General features: G+C 44.7%; 1 protein-coding gene across 2 annotated transcripts; it reads left to right on the forward strand.

The window, feature by feature from the left end:
* Nucleotides 1-7,245: 7,245 nt before the first annotated feature.
* On the forward strand, nucleotides 7,246-14,058 carry LOC108938069 (uncharacterized). Of its 2 annotated transcripts, XM_018758349.1 has the most exons (3): nucleotides 7,257-7,293; nucleotides 12,201-12,276; nucleotides 12,582-14,058. In XM_018758349.1, the coding sequence occupies exon 3, from the start codon at nucleotides 12,629-12,631 to the stop codon at nucleotides 13,901-13,903; it is 1,275 nt and encodes a 424-aa protein (XP_018613865.1). In that variant the 5' UTR covers nucleotides 7,257-7,293; nucleotides 12,201-12,276; nucleotides 12,582-12,628; the 3' UTR covers nucleotides 13,904-14,058. The 2 variants fall into 2 exon arrangements, with proteins under 2 accessions (XP_018613866.1, XP_018613865.1); XM_018758350.1 differs by lacking the exon at nucleotides 12,201-12,276 and having other exon boundaries at nucleotides 7,246-7,293.
* Nucleotides 14,059-14,303: the final 245 nt, after the last annotated feature.

The raw sequence follows: 14,303 nt of genomic DNA on the forward strand, positions 1-14,303 counted from the left end.
GGGATAAAAAATATTTAAAAAATATAAAGTGCCCAATATACAAAAATAGTCACTAGATACAAATGCAAGGGAGTGTGAGTAAGCGATATGTGATAAATAGTTATAAATATAAATAGCATTATGTATTGCACGGTTTACTCTCTAGGGGAGAGATTTAGGTGTTCATGAGGTAGATTGCCTGAGGAAAGAAACTTTTCTTGTGCCTGGCTGTCCCGGTGCTCGGTGCTCTGTAGCTCCGGCCAGATGGCAAAGGCTCGAAGAGGAAGTGGCCTGGATGCGAGGATTCTAGAATGATTTTGCTAGCCCTTTTACTGACTCTGGACGAGTACAGTTCTTGGAGAGCTGGGGGGGATGTGCCGATGATTCTTCCAGCAGTCCGAACTATCCGCTGCAGTCTTCTGATGTCTGACTTCGTAGCTGAGCTGAACCAGACAGTTATAGAGGTGCAGAGGACGGACTCGATGACTGCGGAGTAGAATTGCATCAGCAGCTCCTGTGGCAGGTTGAACTTCCTCAGCTGGCGAAGTGTGTGTGACTTTTCATTAAAGATACACTACCCCCCAGAAGCCAGTGAAGATTGTTGACCAATTCATCCCACAATCATGTGCACTGTTCCTCAGGTAAATGTCGTTTTGTTACTGTTCAGCAAATACGGCGACACCAGACAAAGTGGTATTGTTAACAATTCTGTGGAAGTGTGTGGAATGAAACTGGTTCTTCAACTTTATTCTGTATTCTGACCGCCTTATTGATGTTCGCTTCCAATTACGGAAAGAAGAAACACGGGGACATGTTTTTGAAACTTAACACCAGTGTATTTCTGTAGGTGATGTAATTCACCAAAATGGAGAGAGAACCGAGAACCTCCATGCCTTACCTTTTGTGTGTGGGAGCACCAAGGGGGCACATGTGGAAGATCGTAGCAGTCTGGCTGGCGTGTAGCAAATGGTCAAGTCTTGTAAATAGCTGGGAGCAGTTCTGTTAAGGCATTTGTAGGCTATAACCAGGGTCTTAAATTCGATCCGGGCAGCTATAGGAAGCCAGTGCAGAGAAACGAGTAGAGGAGCTATATGGGAACGTTTCGGCAAGTCTAACGCAACTTGAGCAGCAGCGTTCTGTATCAGCTGTAGAGGTTTGATGGCAGCAGCAGGAAGGCCAGACGAGAAAGCTGCAGTATCCAGAGGGGATGTCACCATGGCCCGGACAAGTAGTTGGGCAGAGTCTGTAAGGATGGATCTGCAGCTCTGGAATGTGGCTTCAATGTGCTTAGAAAGATAGACTTGAATCTATCCTCACTCCCAGACTCTTAGCCGAGGAGGTAGGCAAAAGGAGTGAGTTGTCCAGTTTGATAGATCATGACAGGAAGACAGGCCAGCTGGGAGGTATAGGATCTCTGTTTTGGAGAGGTTGGCTTGTAGGTGGTGATACACATCCATGAAGAGATATCTGACAGGCAGGCAGCAATGTGCATGGAAATGGCTCATTCTCCAGGTGGAAAGGAGAGGAAGAGCTGGGTATTATCAGCATAGCAGTGATACTTGAATCCAAGGTAGACTATGAAGGGTGTAGTGGTGCAGCAGGTTTGGCCAGGGTCTGCTCTCTGTTGGGTCTGGGGTTCACGTCCCTCTTGGGGTACCGTGTGACGGACTGGCATCCTGTTCTGGGTGTGTTCCCTCTTCCTCCACCCTTGTGCCCTGTGTTGCTGGGTTAGGCTCTTGCTCACTGTAACCCTGCTTGGGACAAGCTGTTTCAGACTGTGGGTGGGAGACTATGATGGGGGTGAGGGAGGCGGTGTAGAAGAGCAGAGAACTCAGCACTGAGCCCTGCGGGACACCAGTATTTCCTTTCATTTTTATATCCATGTGAGACCCTTCACTACTTTTGGCAAATGCCAGCAAATTTTTGGCTCAAAAAAAGCTGAGAATTGTTTACACCATAGCCCGACAATGACAACCGGAATAGTAATTTTCATCAATTACACCTGGCACCTTCACTCATTATAAATACGAACACACACACACACCTTTTGAACTGCTTGTCCCATACAGGGTCACAGGGAGTCAGAGCCTAACCCAGCAACACAGGGCATAAGGCAGGAGGGGACACACCCAGGACAGGATGCCAGTCCGTCACAAGGCACCCCAAGCAGGGCTCGAACCCCAGACCCACCGGCGAGCAGGACCCGGTCCAACCCATTGCGCCACTGCACCACTACACCCCTTGATAAATAGGAACACGTTTCATTTATGATAATAAAGTTGGGACAGCTGCTAATGTAGTGGGTTGGAGCTACTGCCTGTGGATCCAAAGGTCACAGGTTTGACTCCCACCTTTGCCTGTAGTTTCCTTGAGCGAGGTATTTACTGTAAATTGTTGCAGTAAAATTATCCAGCTGTACAAATGGGTAAATAATCGTAAGTACCCTAACATTATAAGTTGCTTTTGAAAAAAGTTTCAGCTAAATGAATAAATTTCCTCATAACCTTGCTAGACATTACCTTTGATAAATTGCCCAGCCCACCCAACCAGTATGTGAGCAACTGAACAGTAATCTATTTTATCTCAGTCTGTTTTATGAAAAGGGTGATGAACTGGAATCCAGTGTACAAATGGGGACTGCCTCCAGTTTTACATTTACGTTTATTCATTTAATAAATGCTTTTCTCCAGAATGACGTACATCTCAGAAAATACAGTGTGTGCATTACATTTGCAGGAAGAGACACTTAGATGCAGATGCAAATCCATGATTCTTAGGTACAGTTAATTTCTTTCCACCGTATGAACCAATGTTCATCACACGAATAGCTGCATAAAACTTCAGAATCTCTCACACACACACCCTGAACCACTTGTCCCACAACCTACCCGGCAACACAGGGCATAAGGCCAGAGGGGGAGGGGACACACCCAGGACAGGACACCAGTCTGCCGCAAGGCACCCCAAGCAGGACTTGAACCCCAGACCCACCAGAGAGGAGGACCCCGTCTAACCCACTGCGCCACCACACCCCCAGCTTTGTCTTTATTTCCCAGAATTTACTTTGCATTTTATTTGGCAGGTGCTTTTCTCAATGTCAAATGATATGAGAAATTCATTCATACTCTGAAATCGAAACGAATAATTAACCGTCACGACCATATCAGCAGCACCTGAAGGCAATTGGAGCAGTCGGTTATAAAACCATCCCCAGCTCTTTGATCCACCTGCCCCTCCAGCAGTCATGATGTTATCTCAGTGCCTCACCTGGTCTCGTCCAGGTTCCCTTCCCTTCCCTTCCCTTCCCTCCCCTCCCCTCCCCTCCCCTCCCCTCCCCTCCCCTCCCGTGCCCGTCTCCCTGTTCCTGTTTCCTACTGCATCGAATCTCGCTTTGCGTCATCGACCACATCTTCTGATTCTCTTCTTGGACCCCGTTTGCACCTCGGATTGAACCACGCTTGCCCCCGGCTCAGAGTATTGCCTAGCCCCGAGTATCTTTATAATGAATGATTCCACAATTGGGCCCACATCCGCCCCTCCAGCCTGCTCTCTGCGACATTAACTGCTTAACATGAATAAAATAGTTACTGAAATCTGTGACCTTTTTAAAAACAGCATCGAAATTTCAGTTTCTTTTAAATGTCCATCCATCCATCCATCCATCCATCTTCCTCCGCTTATCCGGGGCCGGGTCGCGGGGGCAGCAGTCCGAGCAGAGTCCTCCAGACTTCCCTCTCCCCGCACACCTCCTCCAGTTCCTCTGGGGGAACCCCAACCCCAAGGCGTTCCCAGGCCAGCCGGGAGGCATAGTCTCTCCAACGTGTCCTGGGTCTGCCCCGAGGCCTCCTCCCAGTGTGACAAGCCCGGAACACCTCCCCAGGGAGGCGTCCAGGAGGCATCCGGAACAGATGCCCGAGCCACCTCAACTGGCTCCTCTCGATGCGGAGGAGGAGCGGCTCTACTCCGAGCTCCTCCCGGGTGACTGAGCTCCTCACCCTATCCCTAAGGGTGCGCCCAGCCACTCTGCGGAGGAAACTCATTTCTGCCGCTTGTATCCGCGATCTCATTCTTTCGGTCATGATCCAGAGTTCATGACCATAGGTGAGGGTAGGAACGTAGATCGACCGGTAAATTGAGAGCTTCGCCTTACGACTCAGCTCCTTCTTCACCACAACAGACCGGTACAATGACCGCATTACTGCGGACGCCGGACCGATCCGTCCGTCAACCTGCCGCTCCATTTTTCCCTCACTCGTGAACAAGACCCCGAGATACTTAAACTCCTCCACTTGAGGGAGCAACTCCCCCCTAACCCGGAGGGGGCAATCCACCTTTTTCCGACTGAGAACCATGGCCTCGGATTTGGAGGTGCTGATTCTCATCCCCGCCGCTTCGCACTCGGCTGCAAACCTCCCCAGTGCACGCTGCAAGTCTTGACTTGATGAAGCCAACAGGACCACATCGTCCGCAAAAAGCAGAGACGAGATCTCGCGGCCACCAAAACAGACACCCTCCGTTCCCTGACTGCGCCTAGAAATTCTGTCCATGAAGATAATGAACAGAATTGGTGACAAAGGGCAGCCCTGGCGGAGTCCAACATGCACCGGGAACAGGTCTGACTTACTGCCGGCAATGCGAACCAAGCTCCTACTCCGGTCATACAGGGAACGAACAGCCCGTAGCAACGAGCCCCGAACCCCATAATCCCGAAGCACCTCCCACAGGATGCCACGAGGGACACGGTCGAATGCCTTCTCCAGGTCCACAAAACACATATGGACTGGTTGGGCAAACTCCCACGAACCCTCCAGCACCCTAGTGAGGGTATAGAGCTGGTCCAGTGTTCCACGGCCAGGGCGAAAACCGCATTGCTCCTCCTGAATCCGAGGTTCTACTATCGGTCGGATTCTCCTTTCCAGTACCCTGGCATAGACTTTCCCAGGGAGGCTAAGGAGTGTGATCCCCCTGTAGTTGGAACACAATCTCCGGTCCCCCTTCTTAAAAAGAGGGACCACCACCCCGGTCTGCCAGTCCAGAGGCACCGTTCCCGAACTCCACGCGATGCTGCAGAGGCGTGTCAGCCAAGACAGCCCCACAACATCCAGAGACTTGAGAAACTCGGGGCGGATCTCATCCACCCCCGGAGCCTTGCCACCGAGGAGTTTTTTGACTACCTCAGCAACTTCAGCCAGGGTAATGGACGAGTCCCCCTCCGAGTCCCCAGCCTCAGCTTCCTCTACGGAAGGCGTGTCGGAGGGATTGAGGAGATCCTCAAAGTACTCCTTCCACCGCCCGAGAACATCCTCAGCTGAGGTCAGCAGCGCACCACTTCCACTGTAAACAGTGTTCGTGGAACACCGCTTCCCCCCTCTGAGTCGCCGGACGGTTTGCCAGAATCTCTTTGAGGCCGACCGAAAGTCTTCCTCCATGGCCTCACCGAACTCCTCCCAAGCCCGAGTTTTTGCCGCCGTGACTGCCAGAGCCGCGCTCCGTTTGGCCCGTCGGTACCTGTCAGCTGCTTCAGGAGTCCCATGAGCCAGCCAGGCCCGATAGAACTCCTTCTTCAGCTTGACGGCATCCCTTACTTCCGGTGTCCACCACCGTGTTCGGGGATTGCCGCCGCGACAGGCGCCGGAGACCTTATGGCCGCAGCTCCGAACCGCAGCACCGACAATGGAGGAGCGCAACATAGTCCATTCAGACTCAATGTCCCCCACCTCCCTCAGGACCTGGTTGAAGCTCTGTCGGAGGTGGGAGTTGAAGACCTCTCTGACAGGGGCCTCCGCCAAACGTTCCCAACAGACCCTCACTATACGTTTGGGCCTGCCAGGTCTGTCCAGCTTTTTCCCCCGCCATCGAATCCAACTCACCACCAGGTGGTGATCAGTTGACAGCTCAGCCCCTCTCTTCACCCGAGTGTCCAAGACATATGGCCGAAGGTCAGAAGAAACAACTACAAAGTCGATCATCGACCTCCGACCTAGGGTGTCCTGGTGCCAAGTGCACTGATGGACACCCTTATGCATGAACATGCTGTTCGTTATGGATAAACCGTGACTAGCGCAGAAATCCAATAACAACTCACCGCTCGGGTTCAGATCAGGGAGGCCGTTCCTCCCAATCACGCGCCTCCAGGTGTCACTGTCGCTGCCCACGTGGGCGTTAAAGTCCCCCAGTAGAACGACAGAGTCCCCAGTGGGAGCGCTTTCCAGCACGCCCCCCAGGGACTCTAAAAAGGCCGGGTACTCTACACTGCCGCTAGGCGCATAAGCACAAACGACAGTGAGAGACTGTTCCCTGACCCGAAGGCGTAGGGAGACGACCCTCTCATTCACCGGGGTAGACTCCAACACATGGCGGCTGAACTGGGGGGCTATTAATAAGCCCACACCAGCCCGCCGCCTCTCACCTTGGGCAACGCCAGAATAGTGGAGAGTCCACCCCCGATCGAGAAGAGTGGTTCCAGAACCCAAGCTGTGAATGGAAGTGAGCCCGACTATATCTAGACGGTATCTCTCAACTTCCCGCACCAGCTCAGGCTCCTTCCCCGCCAGTGAGGTGACATTCCAAGTCCCAAAAACCAGAGTTGGCGCCTGAGGTTTGGGTCGGCCGGGCACTCGGCCCCGACCACCGCCCAAATCACAATGCACCGGCCCCTTACGGTTTCTCCGGCAGGTGGTGAGCCCACCGAAGAGCGGCTCCACGTCGTGGCTTTGGGCTGAGCCCGGCCAGGCCCCGTGGGCATAGACCTGGCCACCAGGCGCTCGCATGCGAGCCCCCCCCCCAGGCCTGGCTCCAGGGTGGGGCCCCGGTGACCCCATACCGGGCGGGGTAAACGAAAGCCTTGCTTTTTCCTTCATAAGGGGTTTTTGAACCGCGCTTTGTCTCGTCTGTCATCCAGGACCTGTCTGCCATGGGAGACCCTACCAGGGGCATATAGCCCCAGACAACATAGCTCCTGGACTCATTCAGGCACTCAAACCCCTCCACCACGGTAAGGTGGCGGTTCACGGAGGAGTCTTTTAAATGTATATATATTATATATTGTAGGCTCAGTGCATCCAGGCCTCACAAAAGACACATCCAGACCTTTCTTGGAACAGGTATGAGCATGTTAGCAAAGAGATTTTCCTGCCATGCCTAACACGCCTCTTAAACTCGGCTGTCCTTTCCTTTCTGAGGTGTGTCTCCATATAGCAGGTCTATTTGAATATTCATACCAATACCCTGGCAGTAACCGGAGTTTTGTGCCATTCTCTCTATCACCGCGTGAGTGACACACATCTTTAAACACAACTCCTATTTTTGGTGAAGGTATGTTTCATGCTTTTTATGTATTTTGTTTTTATATTAGGTGTGGGGTTTTTAGATTTATACTGAATTCCCTTTAAAAAAAAGGGGGGTGGGGCATGGTCGCTTAGCTGGTGTCTCCTGTCTGGTAGTATGGGGTTCGAGCCTTGCTTGGGGTGCCTTGCAGCGAACTGGTGTCCAGTCCTGCCAGGACTCCTGGGTGTCTCCCTTTGGCCTTGCATGTTGTGTTTCCAGGTAAGGCCCCACTCAGGACAAGCGGTGGTTGACGTTGCTTGGTTGTTCGATTTCTATTTAATCAATTTTACGTTCTTGAATTTGTTCATTATGTATGCCCTCTTACAGCAATAAGTTTAGTGGCCAGAAGCTGAAAGACTTTGCACATGCATATGGATGAATCTTTCGATAATTAAAAAAGACTGGAGAAGCTGACTTTAATATTTTCAGTCATTTTACATTACATGTTGTTTAAGCTTTTTCAGACATTTTTACAGAACTTTATCAGCAAATCAGGCGATTAAAGAGGAATACATCAGGTTAGGAAGAGTGAGTGAATTACATTTTCAAGGGGTCAGACCAAATGCTTGTCCAGCCCGTCAGAGACAGTTGTCACATTAACCGAATTCTGTTTTTTCACCCCTGCCAACTGCGATTCATAACTCCACCCAGATAACATTTCTTATTAAGAAATCACCCCCTCATATATTATAGCAAAATGAAACACAGCAAACAATTAACAATACTGGAACAGGAATCTATGAGAACTTCTCCGACAACCTGTACAGAATGATATGAGCACTGCTTCAGCTATGTAAGGTTTGTGTTACAAAAAAAATACAAAAGCGCATTAAAGAAACAGAAAGAGATCTGGATGCAGGTATGTGAGCCTTGAGCACAGTGAATTTGACTCCTATGACCATGTAAACCAGTATACGTAACACAAGCAACTGAGCATTTTTTTTTTTTTTTTTTTTTTACTGTTTTCATTTACTGAGCACATAGATGATACTTCCAGGGAGAAGTGACTCTGAAAGATGTTTTGAGACCATTCTTGAATGTTGAGAAGAATTTAGCAGTTCGGTGTGAAAGAAAAGTTATTCTACCACACCAGAGCCAGAAGGAAAAACACACGAGTTTTTTAGATTTTGGAATTTGCATGTGTGGGACCACCAAGTGGGCAGAGGTGCAGGAGTGTGGCAGTCTGCCTGGAGCATAGCAAGCGATCAGGTCCCGTAGATATTGGGGGCAGATCTATAGATGCTGCTGTAGGCCATAACCGAAATCTTGAACTTCATACAGGCACCCAACAAGAAGGAAAAAATATTGAGGGTGGGAGAAGGTTTTGGAGATGAACATAGGATTAAGTTGGTTATTGTCCACTACCTGTATGCTGGCACTTGTTAATTTAACCCGTTTTACAACTCTACCAGCTCTGTATGCAAATACTGATGCAAAATGTATGCTGGTTTAAAGCGACATGAAACAAATTGCCTGTCCTTCGAGAATAATGTGATTACATATCTATCAAAAAAAAAAAATCACACATGAATAACATCCAGGCTCCGGCTCCATGCGATCCCGTCTGGGACAAGCGGTTCAGAAAATGTGTGTGTGTGTGTGTGTGTGTGAATAACATCCATTTTCATTATCCATTATCATTGGCATGACAGTTTTTAGGCTTTATTTATTGAATCAAGATTTTAATCCGGGGGAAAAAAAAATCCCTTTTCATTCAAATGCCAGACATTGAATTTAAAAAAAAAAAAAAACTTTGGACAGATTATAAAGGCATGGAACAAACACTGCAATGTCAATCAAAAATATAATTCTGTTAGAAAAAGGGTCTTCCTGGTGGGATCAATATGCAGCTGTCTGTCTGTCAGTCAGTAATATTAGACTTATTTTTTTGCAGTCTTCATACACACACACACACACACACATTTTCAGAACCGCTTGTCCCTTACGGGGTCACGGTGAACCGGAGCCTACCCGGCAACACAGGGCGTAAGGCCGGAGGGGGAAGGGGACACACCCAGGACGGGACGCCAGTCCGCCGCAAGGCACCCCAAGCGGGACTTGAACCCCAGACCCACCGGAGAGCAGGACTGCGGTCCAACCCACTGCGCCACCGCACCCCCAGTCTTCATACATTCATATTTTAAATTACACTTTGCCAGGGTTGGTCGCATTAAATTGTGTCGATTTTAATTTAAATCAGTATTTAAGTCAAATGGTTTGTACTTTTGCCGAGATGTACGCTGCTTTGGACAAAACCATCTGCTAAATGAATAAATGTAAATTGTTGATTTAAATAAAGTTTACTGATTTTTTTTACAATTTTTTTATATATTTTCGAATATTTTTGTATAAATGTATAATTTTTGTTTTTTTTACAAATATATATTTTTTTGTATATTTTTTTTATTTTTGTATCTTTTTTTTTGTATATTTTTGTAGCCATCAAACCTTACAAGGTTTATTTGATAACACCTAGAAGCACTTGAGAACAGCTTTAAAGTACAGGAATCTATCAGCACAAGGTAGTTTAATAAAATGAATTTATTAAATGAATAGCAAGGACTCTAGGATAATTTAAATCAGTGTTTAATGCACAAGTCAGCTTTAAACAGCTTATAACACATCAAAAAATGTGTTGGAATTTACGTTCCCACATCTTTTGGACAAAAGACAGACACCGACAGCTGTACTGGTAGTAGGGCCTATGGGTGACGTATATTGCTCACCCAAGTCAGTGTTCTGGTTCAGGGTCTTGAGAAAAAATACAGGTTTTTTCCACATTTTGTGCGGCAGGCCTCTTCCTAACGCTACGTTGAACATAGAGTAAGTGTCCTTATGTACTAAAGACACTCGACGCCTGCAGTGGCACAAAGAAACTGGTTGACAGCAGCTGTATTTTTGACATCGATGACATCGCTTTTAACAATTAAAAAATAATCATTTTAAATCTTTTGAAACATTTTCATGGAGAAAAATATTTTCATAACGGTGCTATTAAAATAAACATTGAGTGACGGAGAAAAGCTCAAGAGTAAAGAAAAATCGGACTTAAATTTATTTATTTTTAAATCGCCAGCCCTGCTCTTTGCTGGTATTCATGCTCATTCTAGTTGTGGCTGTCTCATTATTATTATTATTATTATTATTATTATTATTGATATATTAATTTGTATAGACAGTATTTAATATTATAAAATATATATAAATTAATATAAATAAAAAATTATATATAATATTAAGAATAATAGTAATAATATTTATTATTTATTTATTTAGGTTCCGTTTCTTACTTTGTTTTGCCTGATTGTTTCAGTTAGCCTGTTTGCTATTTTGGTTTGGCATAAAAGACCATTTGAAATCATGTGGATTTAGGATGTAGAAAATACATGTGATATTCTACATATATATATATAATATATATCCCGCAAAGTTAAATCGCTGCAAAAAATAAAATTTCCGCATCTCCCACATTTCGCTGTGCCAAACAGACATAGAAAAAAGTATGACTTGAAATTATTAACAACCATTTTTTATTCAAATGTCCCACACGAAAAACGGCTTAAAGATGCACGTAAATAAATGGGGGAAAAAACAATAAATGTGTAAAAGATATATTTTACTACAAAACAAGATTTGTACAAATTTCAAATAATTTTTATGGTGTCCCACATTCCTGTTCCGTTCGCTTTGGCGCATTTCTCAGGCTGCTGGTGATGATGCCGTAAACCAAGGTTTCTTTGATATGTTTGATATTTGAATTAAACGAAGAAAAAGATATATTTTTTGTTCCGAATCTGAGCTTGTTCAGAATAGTGTTCACATGATTCAGACGCATGCACTTCAACTTATAAAATTGGAAACAGGTCACCAGTTATTAACTTGCAAAGAGCTGTCTTCTCCAAAAGATACTTTCTCCCCTCTTGATGCCTATATAAATTAAATATACATAAGCGTACTGGTGGAAAAATGTAGGAGAAAGTAAATAATTACAAAATTACAAAAAGGATCACATAATGTCATTTCATTTGTCATTTATTCTTGTTTACTTATTCTTAACTGCTTAAAAGCACACTGAGTATCTGCATTGATTATATATGACAGGGAAACATTACTAGAAATCGGAAAATAGACATTTGAACTAACTTTTCACTCTGTCTGACCTGGATTATCTCCTATCTAATTTAATGTGTAAAAGTCAATAAACAATTATTTCACAATATATGAGCCATCATGCCAGAATTTGAATTAACAGGATATAAACAATACTTGATACAGTATTATCATCTTAAGTCAGACTTACATATTTTGTTTCATCATTCTGCTTATTCTTGTCCATTATAACACATTAACTATGCCATATGGTAGTGTAGTGGTTAGAAATGCTGCTTTTGGACCCAAAGGCTGCAGGTTTGAATCCCAGTTTTGGTATCCTTAAGCAAGGTACTTAGCTTTAAATGTTCCAGTAAAATTGTCCAGCTATATAAATGAGCCATTAATTTTGTGCAATTTAACAGTAAAAGTTGCACTGGGGGAGAAGTGTCAGCTAAATGAATATGCAATAATGAAAAGCACTAGTGAGGCAAAAAGTATCAATAATACAGTAGTCATGCAGTATTATAGAGTAATAAACGAAGGGAAGATATTATAACTGATGTTAACTGTTGAAGTTTCTGTCCATTTTAATGGCATTTTCTGATATTTCAGTATTAATGGGTGACACTTTTATGGGCTTAGGAACACATTAAAACTGTTACCATTGCAAGAAATGGGTATTACATATTTGAGTTATGAGAGTTTATGTTACAAAGAGCTTTCCAGGAACACATTACAGTACCTTTGTAAGTTTGGGCAGACTGTACTCATAACATTTTTAAATATTTTCTATTTTGTTGCAGATGGCAAGTCTGCTTCGACTTCTGTCACGAAAGAGTTTACTTACTGCATTGAAGTAAAAAGGCATGTATAAAAAAGGTCAGCCAAGCTTCCAATGTCCGCTAATATAAAGAATCATGAAAAGAGGCTTGATCAATGAAACTTACAGGGAAAAATTACTGATAACATTAACTTTGATAAACGGTCAGAAAATGCTTCAGATCTGGAAAGAATTTCTGGCACGTCTTTTTTTAAACCTGGAATACGTAGGAATTTTTGTTGATCATAGTAATGGGAAGCTGCTCTGATGTATCTTTAATACAAAGTGATGCAAATATGATAATGTAAGTATGTAATGACATGTGGAAACTTTACTTTTAATGGAAGTACTCTTTTTTCTACAGGTTGTTAAACTCATTTGGACCTGTACAAAGAAAACTTATTCATTGCAATGGAATTTTGGGTCATAAACATTTTTGCACTCTTGATTCTATCCCACCTGGCTATAAAGGTTTATTTCCAGCAAACACCAGTGGTCTTTCACCATATGGCTCCAAACTCCACCAAGCAAACTATAATACCTATTAAGGACACAAGACATCTCATAGTTTCTGCATACAAAGATCACCGAACGCATGGGGAAATTCGCGTCATTAGCATTATTGAAAGAGACCAGCTCAGTCCACTTCTCTGTGTTGTTTACTGTAAAGAGCAAGGCTACTTTATTACAACAGCAAATGTAGATATTCATAGTGATCATTTTGGATTCCCCTTTGTTACGGCGGACATGCTGTGTAAAACAAAGCCACGGTGTAGTGCTACACACGTTACTATTTCAACTTCTCCATACATCTCAGAAATCTCCAGTATGCCGTATTTACCCATAAAAAACAAAAATAAGGTGGATAAAAACTTTCAGTATAACTTTACCACCTGCATCTCCAATCTGTTTGGAGGCTACAACAATGTGTTGCAGTTTGTCCAGACCATAGAAATGTACAAGATTCTGGGCATAGAGAAGGTGTACATCTATAACACCAGCTGTGGTCCAGACCTGCAGAAGGTCCTCCAGTACTACAAGGAGGAAGGCACAGTAGAAGTTGAACCATGGCCCATTGACCAGTTCCTTGTTTCCTCAAAAGGGTGGAAATTTCCAGAGCGTAAACCTGACCTTCATAACTATGGGCAGTTAACTACTCTAAATGACTGCATCTACAAAAACATGTACAGGTCCAGATATATTCTTCTGAATGACATTGAGGAAATAATTGTTCCTTACCAGCATGCCACACTGGGGCTGCTCATAGAAAACCTACAAAGACAAAATCCTTCTGTGTCAGTCTTTCTGATTGAGAATCACATTTTTCCGAAAACAGTCTTTGACACTAATGGGACATTCAGCTTGCCTCAGTGGAAGAAAGTGCCGGGAGTCAACATCTTGGAACACATTTACAGAGAGCCTGACAGAGATTATGTTTTCAACCCTACTAAGATGATAGTCAATCCCAGGGAAATTGTACGGACATCTGTGCACTCAGTCCTGAAGAATTATGGAGACACGTTAAGTGTTCCCTCTGATATCTGTAAGGTGATACATGTTGGAGAACCTGTACAGGGGAACCTCATGATAGAACAACTGATTGTGGACACAAAACTTTGGGAATACGAGAAGGAGCTGCTCCCAAACAGCGATCATGTATTGAAGAACTCTGGGGTCTGCAGCTGAAAGCACCTGATTAGGGTCAGGTTCAAAGCCTATCTCAGAATCACGGGGAGAGTACACCCTGAAAAGGACATCAGTCCACCTCAGGGTAGTTTCATACGAACACCTACTCCTCATTCACACGCTACGAGAAATTTAGCATTGCCAATTCAAGTGAACTGTGTTTTTTTCTTTTTTTTTTTTTGAATATGGGTGGAACTGAAAAGGTACTCCCTGAGGGGAATCTTTTTGAGCTTGCCCTTGAAAACCCTTTTGTGACATTTTTGGTTGCATGGTCTTTTTGTTATCCTTGATATTGTTGATAGCTTTGAGATTTTCCCTCTTTGTTAGTCCCATTTGTTTGCAGCTTCCTGGTCTGTTTGTTTTTCCTTAGGTAGTATAAGCGTACTGTAGTCAGTCAGAT

Source organism: Scleropages formosus, chromosome 17, assembly GCF_900964775.1.
Source record: "Scleropages formosus chromosome 17, fSclFor1.1, whole genome shotgun sequence".
Lineage (NCBI taxonomy): Eukaryota > Metazoa > Chordata > Actinopteri > Osteoglossiformes > Osteoglossidae > Scleropages > Scleropages formosus.